This window comes from Anser anser, assembly GCF_964211835.1.
Source record: "Anser anser genome assembly, chromosome: 5".
Taxonomy (NCBI): Eukaryota; Metazoa; Chordata; class Aves; order Anseriformes; family Anatidae; genus Anser; species Anser anser.
This window is the reverse complement of record NC_139725.1, coordinates 41,294,840-41,319,400: the sequence shown is the minus strand read 5'-3', so window position 1 is coordinate 41,319,400 and position 24,561 is coordinate 41,294,840. Positions and strand designations below refer to the sequence as shown.

The window sequence follows — 24,561 nt, the reverse complement described above, 5'->3', positions numbered from 1 at the left end:
TGCATTTCAGTTGGAACAGCTCCAAGTCCATCTGATCATGCATTTTAGATTCCAGCATATTTGTAGTTAAAATACAACCCCAACTTTGATTTCTCTCCTACCATCCTGAGTCATTCAAAAATCATGAGTCACTTTCTCTTACTCATATTGATTAAGTTGGCTTAAACCCCACAATATTCAACATGATTGTTGAATCATAAAAACATTTAAGTTGAAAGAGATCTCTGTGGGTCATCTGGTGAACCTCCTGCCGAAAGCATGGCTGACTTCAGGTTAGAGTACGTTGCTCAGGTACCTTGTCTAGCTGAGTTCTGAAAATCTGCAAGGATGAAGAGTCTGTAGCCTCTCTGTGCTCCTGCTCTAGTGCTTAATTGCTCTCACTGTGAAGAATTTTGCCATATATCCAATCCAAATTTCCTCTGTTGCAACTTTGCCTATTGCCTCTTGTGCTTTTGTTGTGGACCTCTGAGAAGTTTCTGACTTTGACTTCTCTGTAACCCTGCTTTGTATGGTGGAAGGCAGGAATTAGATCCCGTTAGCCTTCATATCTTCAGGATAAACAAATTCATTTCTCTCAGCCTCGTTTTGTACATCATAAGCTCACAACTTCTTAAATGTTTTACTGGTGCTCCCTTAGTGGGATGCTTTCTACCTAATTCTTGAACATTTACGTGAGGGCCCAGTATTTTTTCTGAAACCTTGAGAATCATATTTAAATGCTAAACATGCTTTTAAATAAATCATTGAATTCTTTAATTCTTTACACTTTTTATGGTGTTCCAATTTTATGGTGTTCCAAAGACACCAACAGGACTTCAAGTTATCGTGAGATATCAGCCATATTTTACATTCCAATGGTTCAGTGGCAGGATAGGGCATTATAGTTAAGTGATTTTAAGTTCCTGGATTCTGAAGATATTTAATGTCAGGTGTTATCTGCCAGCACAATTTCTAACATCCAAAGTGGAGTTTGAATCTATGCTTTGGCCTGAAGAGAATTCAGCTTGGCAAAAATTTCCACTAACCTTCTTAGGATATGAATGTGAAACAACAGTGGAAAGTCACTGCTTTCTTTGGTTGTTCTCCACCTTTTATTCTTCTAATGGTTTTCCTCATTTAACAGGCCCAAATATGTGTCTTGTCTGCTGCCAACCTGACTAGGGAGATTTAGGGTCATGGAGAATTACATCAACGACTATGGCTTTGAGGTCTGAGGAAAAAAAAAGCAGAGAGGCAATTTCTCAGCCTTGGTTTGTACTGAACATTTTGGAAAACTTCTAGATAAAATGTCTTTTATAACTCATGAAAACGTATAGAGAAGGGGCAAGACAGATTTTGTACTGAGAAGAAATGTAGTTTTGCTAGAATATTGTATTTACGTGGCATGGTTATTTGCTAATGAATATAAATCTGATAAAATGAAGTTACTTAGCCACAGTTATTCAGCTTAAATGCTAAGTGTTGAAGATACAGGTTCACTTTTAGGCAAGTAGGTTCTCATGTCTATCTTGCTATTTTTTTATACATTTTTTTCTTTATTTCCCTTCTAAAAAAAGAAAGCTGGTATTTCTGGAAGACGAAAAGTCAAAGTTTATAACTTTATGTTAGATTGAACTTGGAGGAAAGAAGTGATGATGCCAATACAATGGTTAACAGATGAACTTTTGGGGCAAATTTATATTGTTCATGCATTCCCAGACATCTTGTTTCAAGCATATATTTTTACCTTAGAGTTATTGAGACATCTGGTAAGTAGTCTGACTATTCTCTGTGTATTAAAGTGTATCTTTGCCAGATGGACAATATTGGTTATTCTATACACAAAAGCATGTTTTAAATACATTTATTGTGGGATTTATTTTGCACAAAGCTGTTAACTTAATACAACTATAGAGAAAAAGACAAATTACTCTGTTTTTAAAAACAACTTGGGTATACATATATAATATAAACCCATATGATATAGCTGGATACTTTTGGCAAAATTGTATGTATACTGGCCACTCGTATACCCAGCAACATTTATATTGATCCTTTTATTTATCTATTTTCTTTAAAAAAATATATGAGGCGTAGTTACTATTATGTCATTATTTTATTTATGACTCTAGGAAACTATTGATTTTTAAGGTAAAAATTTTAAGACCAAAAAATTGCTAGGTAATGTATTTCTGCCTTTATTACAACCATTTTACAGATCTGTGACACTATGGAAAACATTAAGGAATACCAGAAATTCCATTAAAGGTTAGGAGGGTAACAATGAGTAGAAAGATGCTGGACAGAGAATAAAGCAAACTTTACCGCAATAAGAAATGAATTTCGTTTAGAGAAGTAACTCACCTACCTACAAATGACACTTTCCAAAGATTTCCTTTTACTTATAAGTAAAAATAACGCTGAAAATTATTACACATTATGGAAGAAGGAATACTTCATTATATTTTAGTTATCCAAGATAGACCTACAGTCTAAGTAACACTTCTATCTTTTATTATTGTTGCCAAGGCCAGTACAATGATTTTAAACATATTTGCAAGATGTTTGCAAGATTTGTGTTCAATCTGTACACTGGGCAATTACAATCTAGGCTCTGGTTCTAGGGCCTTTTCTGCAAAATTTTACATAATACCTATTGATAATAAAAAAGTATATATCCACTGACCAGAGTATTGGTCCTTCAAGTTTCAGGATTTAACATCTTAATTTTACATTATGGAAGTATAATACACATTCCCCCCTTTTGTAAATATGGTGTTGTTATCAACTCATTAACATCTATTTCTCTGCTGGTTTTGGCAAGATTCTAATGACTTTCCAGATGAACCAGGTCTCGACTGAAGAACGTTGTTGAACTAGCCATAGGACAGGGTTCTAAACAAGTTAAAATGTCAATTTAGTGCTCATTCTATTTCTTTTGATTTATGGAAAGGATGTTTTGTTCTGATAGGTTTGTGATAACTGAGCCTGAGGGACTGAGGATGTCTTCTTTGGATGAGACCCAGCATAGGTCTTTCTGATTTGCCCAAAAAATCTATTCCCTTATGTTTCTTAAGATTCCCACATTTCTGTTGGCCTCATTTCCTATTGCCTTTTTCTCATGGTGAAACAGTATGTCACATTCATGGCTAGTTGATATGTGAGTGTTCATGGTCTCATACATGGGAGTGAAATGCACAGACTTTCAGTGGATCCCACCTTCATTGAAATCAGCTTGCTCTAAACTAAGTGTTACAGGTTAGCTTTGGAAAGTAGCCAAGAAGGTAAGAGATTTTAGTTATTTATTTTTGCTATATAGGGATGTGACAGCTCTTGCTCCAGTAAATATCCACCTGTGTTTATGCAGTCTTGGTGAAGCTGTGACAGGTTTTTGTTGTTCAGTCATGTAATACTGGACATGCCATGTAAAAGCCACTTTCCTTTTGCACACAAAATAGTGAATACTTGATAGATAGACATGTCTCACAAATAGTGAGCTTTAGTTCCAGGCCTCATAGTGTTCCTTCTGTGAAAATTACATAAAATAACACTTCCACTATCTTTAGTTTTCCCTGGAACTCAAATATCTACTCTTTATAACCCACAAGATTTTCTGCTATCCTCATTCCTCATGCTCTAGCCTCTTTTTCAGTGCCCTCAGAACTATCTTATGTGCCATCAGCCTGAAGTGCTTTTTCAGTGGCCTCAGCAACATATTTGCTGAATATGAATTAGAAACAAGATAGGCTTCAAGGGGTGTTGCTGTTCATGGCAGCACTGGACTAGAGAAGATCTCTTAGGTTAACAAGTCTAGTCCCCTGCTGCTCCCTGTTTACCTTTCAGAAATTTATCAAACTCTCTCTAACAAGTGATTAAGAACCCTCCCATTGGAAGATTGTTTTAGGACCCCACTTCTTTGCCTGTGAGAAAGTTTCATCTAATGTCAAGCCACAATCCATTTATGAGTAGTTTATACCCATTTGTACCCACTTTTTTGTTACATCTCTCTCTCCTTTCCTTGTTTTTCATTCCCTTGCAGCCTCCTTTTTGCTAGACTAAACATGACAAGCATTTTTTTTCTTTCAGTCTTCATTCTTAAAAAAAAAACTTAAGTTCTCCTTAGGATCCTGGCAACCGTGTTTTCAATATGCTGTAGTCTGAGTTCATATTTTTTGAACAAGGGTGGCCAGGGCTGTATTTGAGAGGACATCTTATAATTTATAAAATATCACAAACACACTTTCTTTTAAAAATACCTTGACTGATGCATCTTAGAGTTTGTGCCTACAGAACAGGAAGTCAGTTGTGAAGGTGTCTCTGCATAAGTCAATGGGAAGCTTGTTACTGACTTCAGTGCAGTCAGGATTATTCTCAACAATCTTCTTGGAAGAACAAAATTATTAATTTATTCTGCTTCGGTTTTGAGAAGATGTCACAAAAAAAAAAAAGGTATTCTGAAAATTAATGGGGTTGACAGTGAAAAACTACAAAAATCTACAGACTTTCTGTCTTCAAAATCTGCAATTACATTTTTCTCATGAGAAATGTGAAGATGATTGCAATATATTAAATATGAGGGTGACTTCTGGTGGCAAATAATAGTATCTGTATAGTATTACACTACTACATTTATACAAGTGTATGAAAATTAGATGTTAGAGGAAAAATAATAAATTGGAAACAAGAACTGTATGTTGTAAGTGAACTCTTACATAAAACCTTAATTGCATTTATGCTGCTGTTGTGCACGATATACTAATAAAATCAGTTCTGAAGCCTAATAGTCTACTATTGCACATCAAACACTGCTACAGAGAGCATGAAAAAAAAGTAGCTTATGTTTTTTTGCAGAACTTCACGTGGCTAGTCAAGATATGAGGTAGTGGAACATCACTGAAGTTTGGTTTTACTAATTTGCATAATTAACTCATAATTTTTTTCCCATGCAGTTTCAATCTAACTTCTCTTTACAGTTTTTCACCTTTGAACAATACAAGAAGCTACTAGCATATGCATCATTACCACCAGGACTGGTATGTATGATACAACACTTCATGTTCTGATTTAATATTTATATTCTGAACAGTCCCATCTGTTTCTTCCCATATTAGAAGAAGCCCAAAAATAAAGGGGTCTGGTCAACCAAATCACAGTTTCTCAGAACAGACTTGTCCCTTTGAAACACTGATAACATAATCTGCCGAAATGATAGTTACATTAATTTTTATATCAAATGCCTTAATAATAATGTCATAAATAAATGTCTTAACATTGTTAAAGTGTTATTGACAGTTACCATAGAAGAGTCTCTATGCAGCTTGTCATTTTTCAGTCTTGCAAAATAAAATGTTGAACATTGTCAATATTTTTTTATTCATGTGATAATATCTCTTCCTTAGATGTAAATAGAGAGCCTATTCTCCAGAAAGTGGAAAGAACAGAGATAAGAGTCCTATGGTACACCATCATCTTTTTTGGAGTAAAATATGCTGGAAACTTGTAAACATGCCATAGCTGACCAAAAGCTGCTCCAATTCATCTAGCAGATGCAGCAGCCACCAGACTCCCCAGCATTCTTGCACGTTATTTGGTGCAATACTTGGAGGCATTTTTGCCTCTAAGGTAGCCATGGTAGTGAGGGAAAAGATGACTGAGAGGGATTCTGGTCTAAGCTACACAGAATGATTCTAGGTGATTCAACAGAGTTCTCATCAAGACAGCTTCTGCTGTTGAAAGAGATGCATACATTAGCACCAGCTTCCTGATGGCTTCCTGCTGGTTGGTGGTAAAAGGGATATGTTATGTTCCCATCCTACACTGGAAAAATAGATCTGCTGGTAACATGGTAGTACAGCTGGAGGCAAAGGTACTATGGCTGGAGCTTGCTGCTACCCTTCTAATTTACCATTCTGTACCTGAGCTCTCAATATTCCCAGGTCAAAACTCTCTGTATTGAATAAGTTATTTGTCTTAGTAATGTTTTTTCCTTACCATTCGTTTCCTTGAATTTCAGCAAATACGCTTATTGCATTGTGGTCCTGGGACTCTTTACAGCCCCTAGAAAGTTCAGAGACAACAAACTGATGCAATAAATGTGTAAAGTGATCACAAAAATTAACCCCTCTGAATTTTCTTAATTGACCTGAATATCTAAACTATTTTTCTCTTACAAAGAAATTCATGTATTTATAAATGCTGTTTCCTGATGGAAAGCAGAGTACTGAATATCAACATTTCTATGGCTGTAATGTACCATCAGCTTTTAAGTACACGGAGTTAATTCATCCTTGTAGAGAATGCCGACATTTCCATATGTGCCACTTATTCCCATATAAACTTTTTCAGGTTGGATATTTACTTAGGAGGAATTTTCTGCTCCTTATGTAATTTGCTTAAGTACTGCATTATTTGAATTTCTTACATTTCCTTTTTTTTTTTTTTTAAGTTAATGTGTTAATGTTATACACTTAAAGCTCTGTGCAGTTTTATTTTTTTCTGGTACTGTGTAACTGCATTTATGCTTTTACTCAGACTCCACCCAAAGTTAACATGAGGGCAATGCTTTTTCATGTTTTCATTATAAATCAATACCACAGTTTTTCTTATAGCTCAAAAGCGAGTTCATTGACAGTGCTATGACATTTTATTTTGTATTTTTTTGGAATGTGGTTTATGGCTATTGTCATATTGTCTTCATGAACTGTCAGCATCTAATCAAGGGCTAGTGTTGTTTAGTAGTAGTACTGCCACATTACTGAAATCTCTCATTGTATCATTCAGTTTCATAATCTGATATATGGGAAATTTTACTACTTGATTTTTACGTATTGATTGATTTAACTTCCCTAGGCATTTGCAGTTGCTGGCTTGGGATCTGGATTAACAGAGGCAGTTGTGGTTAACCCCTTTGAAGTAGTAAAGGTTACCTTACAGACCAATCGGAATGCCTTCACAGAGGTATGAGAATTGTTCCACTTTTCTTTTTGCTTTATTAAGTATAATGCACTTCAAAGTTCATATTTAGACTGGAATATCTATACTATAGTTGGTTGATGCAAATGATTTTCCCACAAGGTTAACAAAAATGGAAAAAGGGAGGAGACTCAGTAGATGATGCTGTCAGATATGCATCAAGATGCATAGAGTATTTTCAGTTGAGCCAGCATTTCCACTGTAGATATCCTGTGCCTGCAGCACACCTCCTCCCCTCCAGAGCAGCCAGTGGGGCAGCACTGTGAGGAATTGTTATCCAGAAGTACAATTCTGAGACCCTTGTACACATTTACTCTGGCAGGCTCCAGACTTCAAGTGAGCACAGAAGATTGCCATAAGACACCAAGGACCTATGCCCTAGGCATGCCTTTTATATTAAAAATGTAGCTGGTAGGTTTTATAGGCTTGGATGAATTTATTTGTGGTATAAATCTTTACATTTCTAGGCACAAAATGGGAAATAGTTATATAATAAAGCATGGTGATAATTGAAAGTCCTATTTCTCCTCAGAGTTTTATTATTGAAATGTTGTTTTGTTCAAAGTCAGAGTGTGAAACTGACTTTGTCCATGGTTTTGGTTACTGATGAATGGGGAAAAAGATTAAACTGGTGAAAAATGATTCATCAAACTCGTGTTCACGAGAATGCACCAGTTTCAATTACTTTTAATGCAGAAAATGTTCCAGGCAAAAGTGAAGAAGGCAGGCAGTCACACAGTTCCTTCCTTTTTTTCTCAGTGAATAAGACTAACAAATGACAAATCATCTCTTTCAAAATCTTCTGAGAAATCAGCTCTACCTATTATGGCAAAAGTGCCAAGTCACATAAGCCTGAAAATGTTGGATGGATCCCTGGTGAGGCACAAGTTTTCCATATTCTTCTTATAAGCTTTGTCAGAACTAATGCTTGCATGCCTTGTATCACTCATCTCACAAACTGAACCCTTTTGGGGGATGCACAGGATATATCAACTTGCCATTTACATAAGCTGTTTGGGCCATGCTCTTCAGGGACACTTTGGCAAAATATTGCTGCTAATTTCCAAATGTCATAGAGTAGTTGGCACCGACTGTAACTCCTTCAGAGAAGCATTCTCTTTGAGAATAAATTTTAAAACATTTGGTAAATTTCTATTATATTTTCAATGCATGCAAAAGAGATGTTAGGTTGCTTTAAGTGTCCAGCCTAGACATTTTTTAATCATCAGCAGCAACACTACTGAAACAAAGAGCTAATACTGTATGAGAGTAAAATGGTTAGGATCCTGCAAGGAGAAAGACAAAGCAGGAGAAAGCAGTGCATGAGAAGATTTCTTTCTCAATAAGGTGGTATGAAAATTATGGACTACTACTCTTTCAGCCTGTTTGCTCCTCAGTAAAGCAGGTAGATATTCTTGATCTTTCTGTTTCATGGTTGTGAAGAAACAAATAATATCTTTAAAAAATCTCTGGTTTTGGATACAAATAAACCAGTATTATATTTTGAGATAACTAGTTCCTGTAAAGTTGCAAGAGATTGATATATCCTTTCTCTTCATACATTTTATTTTTTTTCTCTATTTCAGACTTATTATAAAGACCATGATGTTTTAATTAGTAAATTTTATGCAATGAATTACTTTAATTGCAGCAGTCCTTTCCTGATGACCTTCAAAATATTCTGATAATCACAGTATCGCTGTTCAAAAACTGAGTTGTATTAAGTGAAAATTCCTTGAATTTAATTAAGTGCAAATTTTCACATACTCCAAATCAGAATATAGTGTCATACAAATAAAATTTTAAAAGAATGCTATTGGGACTCAACTAGGAACCTAGTTTACACTTAAAATATGATTGAAAGTGTCTATTTGCCCTAATGTAAATAATCCAAGGTACTGAATTTCTTAAATCACAATTGTGATTAAATCACGGAGGTATCAATTTTTAAAATATCTTTTCAAAAGGATTATAATTTTAGAATTTGCAGTAAATCAGGAAAACTCTAGTGGCTTCAGTACCACGATCTCAAGTTCTCGTTAAGAATACGTTAAAGGACATTCCATACTAAAGCATGTAAACTCAAGCTTACTGGGAGAAGCACTTGCATGTTATTACAGAGTGTAGGGTAATGGTACACTCATTTCATTACCATACACTGTTTTTATAAAAGGTTTAAGTATGCACCTATCCCATTGTGCAGCTTTCATATTATATGATGAAACCTAATGCAGGTCACATATTTCTTTGGCTATTGTATTGAAATAATAAATATATCTTGTTTAAAGGAACAAGGAAGAGCATGAACACATAAACCCACACCCAGACTCCTGCACACCCCCAAAGTAAATATTCACACACTACAGTGACAGTTGAATTATTCTGTGGTACCAGATCATCTTTCTAGGGCTGATAGGTTTAAAGAGGAAGGCCACAATAAATCATATTGGCACTTCTGTAATTTGAATTGATACACGTAAAAATAACACAACACTTTTTGTTTAGGTAAATTGCTAGAAGTCCCAACACTTTCTTTATTTGTTTGTTTGTTTCTTTCTTTTCCCTGTAGCCATGGAAAACCCACTGGCTATAGATGGTGATGTGATTGAAGTCTTCTCACTTTCAATTTGTGATCAATTAAACAAATACGTGTTTCTGCTCTAGAATGAGAAGGCTTTGACTCCAGATTGTGCTGTCTAGGTGTCTGTTAAGTATAAGTCAACAAGTGTCTGAAGTGAGTCAAACTCTGAATGTTTATACAGTGAATTCCTCCTACTTAGTCATCATAAGGTCCTTCCATCATCAGTACAGAAATATAGACCTTCTGTGGCAAGGTCAGCTGACATTTTAGATGTCTGGTAAATTGTTCTCTAGGAGAGCCCTCTCTATTGCTAAAAAGGGAGTCCTTTTGAGTAGCTCAGGTGTAGAGCAACCTGATCTAGTGATCCTTGCCTGTGGAAGGGTAATTGGAACTAGATGATCTTTAAGGTCCATTCCGACCCAAGCCATTCTATGATTCTGTGATTCTAGATGTAGACATTTCAGGCATCTACATTTGGACTGATGAATCCTATCTCTGGTGTACGGCAACTGGCAGGCTTCCCTTGTGAGTCATGAGTAAATCTGTATTTGAGACCAACTTACTATTGAAAGTTGCTGTCTTCAGCTTAAATCACTTTATTCAGGACCACTAGTTATTTTTTAAAGATCTAATTCCCCCCCCCCCTTTTTTTTTTTTGCATGGGAATGGATGTTATTGCTAGTATCTGGACCATATTCCATTTGGGTATCTACATTTTTAATAGATTCTGATTTGTATACTGGGGAGTAGTTAGAAAAGTAAACTGTAGTAAAATATGTGCAGAGCATTAAGAGGATAACATTAGTTACAAAGTATGAAAAAAACCAGAGTGAAACTTAGTATTAAAGACTACATTTGTCAGTCACCTAAATAAGCAATCATATGCTGTGTCGGATAAATAGGGATCATTTGGCTGATGGTGTTGATCTACTATAGTGATATTTTGAAATGGAAAGACATTAAACAAATAAGTGTATTGAAATTAGCAGTGTTCAGAGCGTTGTAGTCAAAATTCTTCTATATTTTCCTGTTTGAGAATCCCAGTGGAAGTCATGTTTTGCCTTTCTAATTAAATATTTGGTTACCCAGAGTTAGCTTTATGCATTGGAGAAAACCAAACTCAAGTCAACACCTTTTTGAAAATAACTTTTCTGTAATTCTGCTAAAACAGTAGAGGAGACCTTTCAGAAGGGGAGCACCTGATTCGGAGTGTCACATTATATTGTGATACAGATCAATTGTGTATGTAGTCAGGCAGATCCTGTCAGAGGAATTGATCATTACATATGTGGATCCTGGGGAAGTTTCTTCCTTGATGGCTTTCATTAAGTAGCAGTAGGCTGACTAAGAGAATTTCTATGCCTTCTGCTTGTTATTTTCAAAAAAGGATTTCTAAAGTCAATTTCCTAAATTTGTACCTTGGAATGTATATGGGTATTCCAGTTTTCAAAATCTAACTATGCTTTTTAAGTCAAATACATGCACTAGGAATGCAAAACAGGGGGTTCAGTTGTGTGGTTTTGGAAAAAAAAAATCTACACCTTCTTTCTAGATTTTCAGTACTCCAATATTAAAGTTAGATGTAACGGAAAAACTTTTAACATGTAATCCAGTTTTTAAAAGCTCTGTGTATCCAGTAACTTCTTTAAAAGTCGGTATTTTAAAGCAGCAGTTTGCATTCTTAACAGCATGAAGAACCTGAGGATACAGAAGGACTCCCAGATAATATATATGCTTTTTGTCGCCTTTCAACCCGATTCCTAACGTTGAATGTGGAACTGCTATTCAACACACATATTTACAGCGTCTCTTGCTGCTCCAATTTGTGTCTCCCAATGGCTTGCTTCCCTCGCCATAATGGCTCTCAAATTTCCTGTTCCAGTTCTGTCCTTTCATCATTCTCCCACAATGCATGTCCCCATGCCATTGGTTTTACTCTAGAAGCTGTTTTAATCTTCTAATTGTCCAGAATAATTGTTGTATGCTCTAGTTGTGCAAGGGTTTCGTCTGTCACAGTCCTAACAGCAAAGCTCAGTGATAAAAAAAACTACTGCCAAATTCACACATTCAAAGACACAATTTTCTCTGTAAAATCTGATTGATTTTTTAAATTATTGTTTTAAGAGCTTTATCTTTGCTTTAGGGATGTTGTCACCTTTTTTTTCTGCAATCAGAAAAGTGATGATTTTTGTTTTTTATCGAAAATAATTATGGTGATACTTAAGATAAAATGACAAGAGTTGGCAACACTGTTTGTCAACAGGATTGAAATGAGGCTGTGGTTATTGTTTTCTTTTTCTAAAGATGATCTCTTCCTTCCTTTACTTAACTTGTGTAGCAACCATCTAGTTTTGTTCAAGCTCGGCAGATCATTAAAACCAATGGTTTGGGCCTCCAAGGACTCAACAAAGGTCTTACTGCAACACTGGGCCGTCATGGAGTTTTTAACATGGTTTACTTTGGATTCTACTTCAACGTGAAAAACATTCTTCCAGTCAATAAAGTAAGTTTTTCATACAATGCAAACAGATAAGATAAACAGATAAACAGATAAGAGGCTTGGCAATTTATTTAACACTGTATTTTTCTGTGCAAAGCTGTGCAGTGACTAACTGGTGACTAACCTAGTTCTCTGTTTTGCAGAAATCTATAGCATTTTCATGATAAGATTTATGAATCAAAGCAAGGATTTGTACTTGTGACTTTTTAAGCAAAGCTGAGTATAGATAAAACAGTCATATTTGAATTCCCAATTTTATGAACATCCCTTTATACCACAGTAGCAGTGTAAAAAGACAGAAATCTGGATGCAGGTGTATTATGCTTATGTTAAGTATGTATGTATGTCTGTTGTTGTTGTTGTTTTGTCGGTGGTGTTTGGTTTGTTTGTTTGTTTGTTGTGGTAAACTGGCTTGGAAAAGAAAAAGCAATTTCTAGAACGTCTAGAAGTATTCACCAAGTAAGTGGCCAAGCTTGATGAGAAGGCAGAGCTGCAGTACATAGGTATCCTGGCCATGTACAGGGCCTATTTACTCAAGGCAGTTCAACCTGGTGTTGAAGGATGACGGGTCAGATTTACCCACACGGGAGGGAACCAGACCAAAACAGGACTGACAGGGTCATGCACAGGGACTTTATGTAGTATGCCCTATGAGTAAGTTGAAAAAAAAAATAATATAGCTGTAATTGCCCTTGAAGCAATTTTATTCAGTAGTCTTATATTCCTTTATATAAAGAAGGAAGCATTTCCCTTTATAACAAAGAGAAATTTTACTAATGAAAATGTGATAATACAGGAAACTTTCTAAATGGCTGCATGAGCAACAGTTAATGGTTTATTAATGACTCCAGTACGTTACTTACTGAACTGTATTTTCACTAATGTGATTTTTAGATGATGACAGTTAAACAGTCACAGGTGTAATATGTAGTGATATTCATATAAGAAGCTGCAATTTACATCAAACGGGATCAGTTTCTATTCCCAGATGAAGCAACACCTTTTTTTTTCTATGCTTCTGAGTAGCCTGGTATTTTTGTTGGCAACATTGTATAAATGGAGAAAAGCTCCACTTCTTATTTGCAGATCATTACAGTAAATTGAATTGTTCAAGAGCAGCTAACCCACAAGTTTCTACAAGTTTCTTTTAGTGTATTTAAGCATACTTCACAACGTACTTTAATCACACATTCTAAAATCTCAAGGCACAAGTATAGCTTGATATCAAGATAGGAGTAAACACATTTATGCTGATGGAAAAATGAAAAATTGTAGTTACTATGGAGAACACTCAGAACCATGTGCAGATAAGGACAGAGGCTTATATACAACTTCAATAGAAATTCTTAAGTTTCTCTGCATAGTAATTGAAGAATAGTAATAGTATTTGGTGTAAGCATTCTTTACTAGTCTTTCAGATTAAAAGGGGAGGGGGAGGAACAATTATTATATGATTAGAAAGACTCAGAGCATTATAATCTAAGAGAAACTAGCACTTTGTACAGGTTTTGTATGATACAGAATATTGTTAATATCTAGAGCATAAATTTAAATACATATAGACGATGAAAGAGAAGTTACTTCAGTGAGTGGTGTCAGCTGATGACCCAGCTGTCCTGTTCATACTATCAAAAGCAAAATGCAATGTAATCAATGTAGGATTAGATTGTGTTAACTGCAGGTAAGTGGAGAGGTTTGCATTGTGCTTGAGCAGTGCAAAGTGCCGTGCACAGTGGCTTGCACAGTAGCTACATCTCAGCTAGTAAATCGAGCAGCCTCACTGAAACTCAGTCATCTGTGCTGCTCAGGGTTGCCTGGCACAGCCCTGTCCCAGGCCAGCTAGCACTGTTTCTGGGTATGGCTTGGGAGCTAGTGCAGGCAAGGAACCATTCCTAATAGGCAGGTTTCATGCAGGCACTCTGATTTGGCTGGTATGCACCTAGTGGCATTAATAAAGTTAATAGGACATTCTAGGCCAGCTGGCATCAGTGACAGACAATTCTCTGTACATACAGACATAGCCAGAAATTCTGACCAAACTCCCATTGAAATCGATGCAAGTCTTACCTTGAGTTTAACAGGGGTGTAATTCATGCCTCATCTGGCTTGTGCTAGCCAACAGTGTGTCTCAGGTGTTTATATGCACTGAATTTCGCCTCAGTGATTGGAAAATATCAGCATCCATCACTATGTTGTGGTCTATAACTTAAATCTCCTGTGTCAGGAGGCAAGTGCTAGAGACCAAGACTTATCAAACCTGTACAATTAATTTCATAGAAGCTGTTTTGCGGTTAGTCTGAAAAATATTAGACAGTTATAGCTTTTCATGTTTTCTCACATATTTGATTTCATTACAAAACTTATTTTTTTCGCTTTGTATATTTCACCTGGAAACAAAATCTCAGAAGTCAGTCTTGCAATATTGACAAGCATATAAAAATTATGGAATACGAATACTACACTTGAAGTAATGTTGGCTCTTGATTATGTATCTGCTGTTCACCATCTGTAATGTAAATGGAAAAATGTATGGAAATGTCCGTATGAGCCTTTTAGCTGTCAACAGTGCTAAACTGTGCATTAAATTTGCATCCCAATTAAGGATGTTTGCAGCTTATTTTGCCAAAAACAATAAACTTTTTATGTTGAGTGGTCAAATGATATAAATGACATGTGTGGGTTGTAAATGTTCATAATGAATAATTTTTCATATGTTCAGTCTATTCTGCTAAACAGACCATTTACAGCCAACCTCATGCTCTGTTTACTGAACATGGAATAAGCCAGACTTGTTTCAATTGCCACTAATGTATCACCCATAGAGCATTAACAGCTATACATCTGCACTAGCAATCAAATTAGTCTGAAAATTTATATCGTCTCAGTTTTATGGCACGTGCTTTTATAGCACACTTCATAGGCTTCCAGCAGCTCTCACTTTTTTTATTTTTATCATAGTTTGGTTTGATGGTAAACATTAGTTTCATTAAAACCTTTGCTCACTACCACCTCCAAGTGGCTGTCATATTTCTTAACAATATGAAAACTCAACTGCCTGGTAAAAGCCCCCTTTTAATCGTGGCCAGCTGCAAAATTCATTTCAAGTCAGATACTGTTTGCTCCAGCTGCCACAGATGTGCCTCCTATTAAAAGGGCTGCTGCACCGGACAGCAGGAGCTGAGCAGTGTGTTGTTTTGTCAGAGAAAGGACTCTAAACTTCTGTAGGCAAAGAAGAGATGGGAAACCAAAAAAGGCTATTCATCTTGTCAAATAAATAAGAATGCAGAGCACGGTTTTATTTTTAGTTGTTTTCAGATCTACACCAATGTAAAAGTTATATGTAGAAACAGACAGTGCAAAGGACATGTAGTGTGACACAGTTGAAAAATAGTAAACCAAGTTGATTTAGGAGAAGACTGAATTAGAGTCAATATAACAACCTCAGAGCTACCATCATGTTTCAGGATGATCTGTAAACTAAAAAAAAAAAAAAAGGTAGTGCTGTATCCAGTACAGCGTTACAAGCCACCTGCTGATCAGTACTCTCCAATCTGAGGTGCCCTGTGATTGTTGAAGCAACAGTCTGTGTTGTTTAAAAACTTCAGCCCTGGCCGTTTTCACCAGAAGATGTTGTATCAAAGGGGGAGAGTCCTTTTCTACCTCACCTGCTCCTGTTCTATGGTATTCCTGTAGGCAAGACAGATATGACATTTGAGGAGAGGAATCTTTGGTCAAAAGAAAAATGTGAAGAAGAAACACAAGTTATCTGATTTCCTATAGAAATGAGAATAATGATTAAACTAAAAGCCAGGTTCAACCAAAGCTGGTAGAGAGACACACACATTTAAATTCTTACAAGACCTACAAATAATCATTTAAAAGGAAGAGCAATCCTACAAGCATGTCTTATGAGTGTTGTAGCTGAGGGAAAATTTCAGTGAGAACTTATGTCTTATTGAACAATGAACTTCGTAGGAAAAAGACCAAATAAACCTTAGTCTGAGCTTGCACCTTTCTAGACACAATGTCAGTAAGTCATGAGACAAGAACTCATAAGACATTAAACTTCTGTAGTTCTGGTATTCATGGAGCTACTTTTTTTTTTTTTTTACACCTGTTTCATAACTAATTGTGTAACTAAGACTGGAGATGATAGTAGATAGGTACTGGATGCAGGGGTTAAGCAAAAAGATGTCCGTTCCTGGGTGCCAGTTTCTGCTTCAAGGAATTGTAAGGGAGTTGTAGTTAATGTCTAAATGATGCCAAGAAGAGGTGACCTGCTTGTAACCCCAGTAGTTTATGAATGGTCTGATGATCTGTGTAGACTGACTCTATGTGGGAGAGCTGACTGGAGTTACAGCAGAAGCCTCACATGAAGTTGTCTGCCTGATTCTGTTTTTACCAGTGTAGCTGGTGTTTTTCCAGGTGGCCATTCCTTAGGAGCTGCAAAACCGTACACTGAACATTGAATGACAAGAATACTAGATACCCTCTCTTGGATAAACTTAATGTCATTGGTAGAGGTGGCTATGGGATTAACAGAGAAGATGGTGCTTGTGTTTGGAAAGATACAAACCCAAAAAAAAAAAAAAAAAGTTTGTGAGGAGCCAAAGTGGTTGAGCACGAGTTTCTTTTGCCTGTTTGGTGTTCTCCTTCTAACAATAATCTACAAAAATGTAATGATCAGCAAGAGAAACAAATACAGATCTATCTGCTGCTTCTCTTGCTGACCGTACCGACTGAGTCTCCAGAATTCTGTACATTTTGAGACTGTTTTTACTGTCTCTTTATTTATTTATTCATTTATTTATTTTTTGCATCAAAAGTTCTTTGGTGCAGATGTTTGTTTTAGGAATAAGTGAAACGGAGGCCTAGCCTTGACCAAAGGGTCCAAAAGGTTATGGCAAAAAGGTAAATGGTAGATATTACTTCCTATAAATCTGGATTCAGATTAATAATTCTATCAGGAAATTGAATTCTGAGGAGAAAAAAAAAATAAGAAAAAAAAAGATCACTGAGAGAACTGCAAATTGTTTGAAATTGTCTACCCTGTAGAGCAGACAGTCATCACACTCTGGAGACCAGCCAGGACATTTATCCCAGTAGTTGTCACTCATCTTATTATGCTGTCAGACATCTGACAGATGGATTTTAAAAACTTAAATAAATGTCGACTGCAATGAGATTGCACTCGAGGAGGAATCTGAGATAATACCAGTGTGAAAAGGCACATTGAATTCAAACAAAGTGCAGCTGTGACTATGCATTTTGGAATGCCTTTCCTGTTCATCAACGTGTTTATTGTTGTTATTATTTCAGCATTTCCTATGCATCTTGACAAAGATCAGAACATCATTATACTAATCAGACAGCAAGCTGTAGTTTACAATAAAGAGTTTACTATGTAAATGCATGAGATGCACAAAAGTTCAGGGTGAGTAAAACTATGAAATTGTTCATAACGCTGTGGTCAAATCTTGATTCAGTCACAAACAGAAATTGTGACTATTCTTTAAAAGAATCAAAGCATCATGTTACCACAACAGTGACAAGACTTACTTTCACCTTTTTGTTTTCACACTTTCTGGGGTCTTGCAGTGGATCTACATCATTTTCTCTTGATTACTGCTGAATCCTGTCCGGAGTTTGCTTGCCTCCACACCACCTGAACACATCCGTACCAGCCTCTCCCTCCCTAAGATTAGAATTTCACAGCCTTTCTTCCCAGTGCTCCTCTTGAAACTCAGAAGAACCAAGACCATGGCTTTCCTCTGGGATCTGGATCAGTGTCCATGTTTAAAATAACTCATAGCTTCTCACCTGTTCCTTCTTACTTTCCTGAGACCTATCATGCTCTCAGAAGCTACTTTGCCTCCCTCTGAATATATCTTCTCTGTCTTGGAAGCTCCCCTTCCTCAGACATTCATTTCTTCCACTGCCTGTTACCATTGGAAGCTCTTTTCAGTGGTTAAAACCAATTATCAGGGTGGCTAGAGCAGTTCCTTACAGCCTGTTTTGTTGACAAAAACTTGATTGTAGTCAAGGTAGCCCAGGTAAGGTCCTGTGGAACCTCTTAGCTTGCCATAGGAATTCCTATGCTTATTGCGCTTCACCCTAGCCAAAATGATCAAGCAGCAACTCTACTCCTTACCCCTCTTCAGGCCCATAATTCCTGGGTGTACCAGGCAGAACGAGAGTTGGCCAAACCACAGCCTTCTGTCCTTTAAAATCTTCCTTGTTACACGCAGGGAGTTAGATGTGGTGCATATAGTGCAAAGCCTCTCAGCTCTGTTCCTGTCTTCTCCATGGACCTATTATGTGACCGTGAGCAAATGTATTTAGATTTAACAATCATTTCAAATCGCTTTAATCTTTTGTGCCAAGTGTAACTCATATATAAAACTAATATTATGGCTAACGTTTTCAAAGGAGTTTAGGAAACTTGATGCAAATATTCCGCTCAAAGTCAGTATTAGTTTCAGGCTAAGTCCTGTAGACTGCTTTGCAAAAATAGCTTAAAATATTATTCCATAGCTATTATTTATTCTTCATGCAAATTGTCAGCAATTAACATTCTCCTTACTTTAAAAGCCCTATTCTTTTTTAATGAATTTATCTGTGAGGTGCCCAGAAGTACTAAAACATGTTTACAGAAGTATTCTTTCTCATAAAATATATACCTTCAGCAACATAAAAAATAAAATAAAATAAAATGAAATAAAAGTGAAAGGATCTTAAGACAAACAGCTTCAGTTAGGCAAACTCACACTTTTCACTTTTTTTCACTTACTTTTATTCTTATATTATTGTGGGGTTTTGTTTTGTTGGCTTTTGTGTTTGTTTTTGTTGTTGTTATTTTGTTTTTGTTTTTTTCCTTAAAATGAGGTTAAAATACATATTTATTTGAGATACATTCTGCCACCTTTACTGAGACTGTACAGGGACTTCATTGGTAGGAGGACAAGGACAAAATGAGTAGTGTTCCTGAGTGTCTTTCCTGTTCAGGTTTCTCAACACTTTTATGCATGCCACTGGACTGTTCACATTATCTGTCTCTGGTTACTGCAAGCAATATACTTTAGATACTTTGAGGTGTTCCTTTGAAGGTACCTACTTCTCTGCACTATATGTAGCGAGTGGGGTGTTCCACCTTTGATCTTTTGAATTGCACCCAAGATGGGTGTCTAAATCAGTACAAACATATCAACTAGGGTGAGTCATTGTCTATTCTATAGTGATTTTTCTGTTATTCTAATCAGGAGCCATGGATCAGCATTCTGGTCATGCTCTCCATCAATAATGAATGCACTTGGATTCACGGTGACCCTACCAGTGGGCTAAATTAACTGAGTTCCAAACATACGTGCCTTTACCAAATGGTTATTTCATTGCTGGATTATTATCTATGCTACTTATTGAATTAAGTGGCCTTCTTTCAGAATAGATGAATATAGTGTGGAAGCTTTTGACTGAGATCAAAGATTTAAACAGAGGTTTTGACAAAGTTCCTAGCTGATAAACAAGTCAACAAAGAGGTACGGAAAAGAAAGTCTGTGGCTTTGGAAAATGAAACTGATAGTATCTCCAAAAAGTATCTCCAGTGGGTGACACTCTTGTACATGGGTGTGCATGTGATAGATTTAGGGTTAGAATTTTCTGTTGCTAGAAATCACAGAATATAAAAGAAAGAATTAAGCAGCATGTGATTTAAGATTTAAATTTACAAAGTCTCCACTTATTTCAAAGTGTTATAATAGGAGTAATGAAATATAAAAAACGGAGATATAATATCTCAAAATTTCTTCTTCCAAACAAAGTAGGGAAATGCAGCGAGGCATGCATAGATATGGCATTTATTAGTGATGCCTACTTCTCTATTTTTGATGGCTGGTTATGCTCACAGGGCAAGGACTCAAGTGTATAGGAAATGTGATTGTGAAGAACATGCTAAAAGGTAAGAGGATCAGAGATTACATTATCCAACCACAACAAAGTTATTCCATTAGGAAAAAGCAAACTGGTTGTTCATTTCCATGAGGTATACTGTACTGTGGTGTGTCACCATCTAAAATCATGCTTCTGTTGTACTTTGTATTCTACTCATACTACAGAAAAATTACTTTTGCCTAAAAACAAAATTATTTATTTTTTCCTCTAGTTCTGTCACCTATGAAAGCAAGGGAAGAGTGTCAGAATATTTTTCTTTAATGTACCAAATATTTAATATTCAGTTGGTAAACTGCATGGTGCAGAAGTTAGTGACAATACCATGATGATAATCGCCTCTGCTAGCCTGTTGCAGTGATAGCGCTAAGCAGATACATTTACCTTTATCTCATGTCTCCTTTCACAGGGTCCTAGACTGCTAGGAATATTTTGGAATCTGCCAATGGGGTAGGAAAAGGGTCAATTTTAGTGTAAAAAGAAAGACGGTGTTTCGTGATTGCACCAGCTGGCAACTACATGATAGACAGCCGATGTTCTTTTATCCATGTAAGCTTTGTAGACAGAGGCTATAAAGTATATTTGAGAGTGTGGTTTTTTTTTTTTACACTTGAAAGTGGTAGCACATAAAAAAGCAACTACTCTGTGCTTTTAGGAAAAAAAAAAATAAAAACTTTTTAATTATTTTAACAGCTAAATTTATTTGGAATCCATTGTATGAATGAAGTAATCTGAATATTACAGTGATGAATGCCATAGAAAACCTTTCTCATGAGATATGTCATAAAAAATTCAAGTTATATAGCAAAGCTAGTGTAAACCACAGCACATTAGGTTATAATCCAGTTTCGTGAATACTCAAAATCCCTTCCAACTTTTTCTATGTCACAAATACTGGAATAGAAATAAAGCAATTTGTTTTCATTTCCCATTAGTTACAGTGGTGCAGTGTCAGGTTTCAAAAGAGGCTCGCTTGACTGGACACTCCACCAAATCCCATACTCTGTGGCACTGCCAGTCACAAAGCAGGCAATGCTGGCATTGGGAATTCAGCAAAATATGAAAATGTTCAAATATAAGGGATTTGCCAGAAGCAGCAATGCTTGAAATTCCATGTTGAAAAAGTAATACTTTTGCCTGACATGTATTGCCTAGCCCAGAGGGCAGCCCACTGTACTTGGCACTACTGAAGAGGTGTCCTTGTGCTTGAATAAGATATTTCAGATCATTCTAGACTATGAGAAGTCAACCTGGCAGTGGCAGCCTCCTCAGTGCCACCTGGTTTGAGGAGGCAAATGCAACCTTAGTGCCAGGTGTGGATGTGATCACACAGCTGTTGCCCAGAGTGGCGTGGGTACCACACTGGAAAGGGGCTGGCGTACTGCTGCACCTGGGTTTCAAAAGGGGTCCTTTTTTCCTCTCTGGGTACCAGAAAAATCAGCTTTATTTTACTTCCATTTAAACAAGAGCTACTATGTACAAAATAAACAGAAATTTGCTGCTAAGCTTTTTATTGATAAAGTTGTACAATTCTTTATGTATCACAAGCCATTCTAATTATTAAAAGGTATTATCAGTGTGTTTCATGTTTTGTGAAATCAAGGTGTTGAGTTTTTCTGCAAGTAATAAAATGCTCTGTTGATTTTGACATTTCTCTCCAAACACCTGTATGGACTTCATCCAATGCATATTATGGAGGCTTTAACATGTTCCTTGTTGTTAATCTGGAAAGGAGACCTTCTTCGTTGTTCTTTTTTTTTTTTTTTTTCACTCAAAAAATGTAAAGGTTTAGAAAACACAAAGCTCTTTCATTTTAATATTGTACTGACACTATGACACGACAAGATCATCTATTATTTTACTGATGGTTTTCTATAATTAGTGACTTCATAAAAAATGCAACTGCATATATAGAGGCTGATATAGTAAAAAAGGGTCATTGCTGCTGAACACCAATAGCAAAAGAAAAAAAAACCTATGTGCATAGGCAAGACATGGGGACACACTTTCCAGTGGTTTCCACTACTTATAGAAATAGAAAGAGACTTGTTTCAAGAGATTTTGACTCTCAGATAACTTTAAATTCTTTGATGTCATAGAAAATGCCAAGGTAGGAGGTCTTTCTGTAAGATCAAATAAAACCCAGTCAGACTGTGAATGGGGAGTGAGCAAAAAAGTTTTTAGATGCACTACTAACCTGCTTCTAACTCTCACCCTGAACATGTAGTAGGGTTCAGAAGCAATCTGTTGTGAATTCTTCAGCCAATTAGCTGAGTGAGTTACCACCGTTTATAATGCACAGAACGTGGAGGCTCTCTTGCCGTTGTGCCGAGCTGGATTGTTAATAACAGGAAGCTAGCACTTCTCAGTACAGTGGATCAGCTACATGTGAAAATAAATGTAAAAAACCTGGAGGGGAATGGCAGCAGACTGAGATTAGCCTTTATTTAATTTAGCATTTGGGGGTCCAACACACAAATGAGCGTTTTAGTAGGCTTCATGGTGGAAGTTGCTGTCATTTGTAAAATATTCTGGCCAATTAGCTAATAGTGTGCTTGGATTTCTCCTGTTTTGATACAGTAATACTAAGTACATTGTGAAGCCCAATTATACAAATCATCCCCATATGCCATACCAGTCTTTCTTTATGAACTGTGTTTATAAATCCTGTGTGAGGAAATGTGTACTTCAGCAATTTAGACCATGTGTAAAAACATAGCCAATAGGATTGTCAAGAAAACAAGTTCCAGCATAGGAAATCCTAATGTGTTCCGCTAAAATAACATGAGTGTGTTGTGTTGTGTGAGTTTTCTGATTAAATGCATATTACTTTATAGTGCTTAACCTGCATAGGTCCTTCCGTTTCCCTTTTTATTCTTTCCCCTTTTATTCTTCTCTCTCTCTCTCTTTTTTTTTAGGATCCAAATTTGGAGTTTTTAAGGAAATTTGGAATTGGTCTAGTCTCAGGAACAATAGCCTCAATTATTAACATTCCTTTTGATGTTGCAAAAAGTAGGATTCAAGGACCACAGCCAGTTCCTGGAGAGATCAAGTACAGAACCTGTTTTAAAACTATGGCAACAGTCTATAAAGAGGAAGGGTAAAACATTCTTATTTTAATAAATGTCCAGACCTCTGTTTTAGTTCATATGGGTCCATAAAACCATGTTGTTATATTTCAGATTTCACAAGGACCGTTAAGCCACCCTGAACTCATGTATCAAAAGAGCACAATGTAACATTTAAAAAATATATTTTAGAATTACAAGGAAATGTCTTCCAACTTCATGTGAACTTTCACAGAAGGCTTACGAGATGATTACTAGGTTGTCAAAATTTGTGTTCAACACATAAATGCTTTGTATATCTCATGTAATTTTGTCAACTCTTCATTTTGTAAAAGGAAAATATCAACACAAAACAGAGTATCACCCAGTTTAACTCTACTTGTAATTAGACCTCTGCACTTTTAAAATGACTGCTGAAATAATTGAACTGGGGACAGATCCTCGTGGCAGTAACTTTTTCCAACTTTTTAAAATATTTCTCAAGTGAGGACTGAGTTGTAGCTTTGATATTCAATTATAGCAGTCATTTTGTCCATGTATGCAGCTGTTGTTAACAGAGTTGTCTTGAAAGTAAAACCATCTCACTGATTAAAGTCATATTTCTGATTGGCTGGACTCACAACGTAGCTTTTGGGACTGAACATTGATTAACTTTTTCTCTTCATCTGATCTGCCTCTGTAAAATGTTAAAATCCAGATACTGCCTGCTATTGAACATGTGTAATTTCAAATAATTGCTTCTAAGTGCTCTGCCAGCATTTTAACAAACACATGCTAAAATTCCATTCTTCTTTTACAGCAAGAATATTGTTTGAAACGCTTTGTTTGTTTTTCTTCTGCTGCAGATTTCTGGCTCTGTACAAAGGCTTGGTTCCCAAGATCATGAGGCTTGGTCCAGGTAATTTTTCCTCTCATTTCTATATTGTTTTTGTTCTTACTTTGTCTTCCTGTTTTTCAATTTCTTGACAAAATATAGTAAGCATCAAACAAATAAATGAGACACTGAACCAGAAATCATCAAAATCTCTTTCATCTTTGAATGATTTCTTTTGGTCTAAATATGTGTCTAAAAAAATCGTTTACACATACAGATGGGATGATCACAGATCCAAGTAGTTTGCTAGTTTGTGAACTTACTTTATTTGTGAACAAGCCAAAGTGCATCCATGCAAGTGCCAGAGCTGTGAAACCTTTTGAAGTGTTTATTAAAGATTGTCCTATTCCCTCTAATGTGATTTTTTGCTTTCACTAGGTCTTTTCTGTACCAATGTAGTCACCTTAAAACACAGGCTAGAGTCTTTTCAGTATAAATGCCCTCAACTAGTTGAGCCCAAGCATATCACATTCCATTTACTTTCTGCTTCCTGTGCTCTTCTTGGTCTGTAAGGAAAAAACCCTAAAAGGTCAACAGCATGGGCTGGGATTCCTCCCGTTACACGGCACTAGAAGGCTAAAAGGACAGGGATAGCTTCAAACGAGGTTTGTTGACTGACCCCTTCTCACCAGTTGTTACTCCA

At 36.3% G+C, this 24,561-nt stretch overlaps 1 protein-coding gene across 11 annotated transcripts in view; it reads left to right on the top strand.

Moving 5' to 3' along the window:
- SLC25A21 (solute carrier family 25 member 21) overlaps positions 1 to 24,561 on the top strand; it is a 253,932-nt gene that overhangs the window by 225,704 nt on the left and 3,667 nt on the right. For 8 of the 11 annotated variants that reach the window (XM_083837791.1, XM_083837795.1, XM_083837792.1 and 5 more), the window contains 5 exons: positions 4,953 to 5,012; positions 6,829 to 6,936; positions 11,871 to 12,035; positions 22,895 to 23,076; positions 23,890 to 23,942. In XM_083837791.1, coding sequence (XP_083693917.1) covers positions 4,953 to 5,012; positions 6,829 to 6,936; positions 11,871 to 12,035; positions 22,895 to 23,076; positions 23,890 to 23,942 — 568 coding nt within the window. Of the gene's footprint in view, positions 1 to 1,550; positions 1,749 to 4,952; positions 5,013 to 6,828; positions 6,937 to 11,870; positions 12,036 to 22,894; positions 23,077 to 23,889; positions 23,943 to 24,561 lie in introns of those variants that run through there. The other 3 variants (XM_083837788.1, XM_083837790.1, XM_083837787.1) reach the window with 3 other exon arrangements.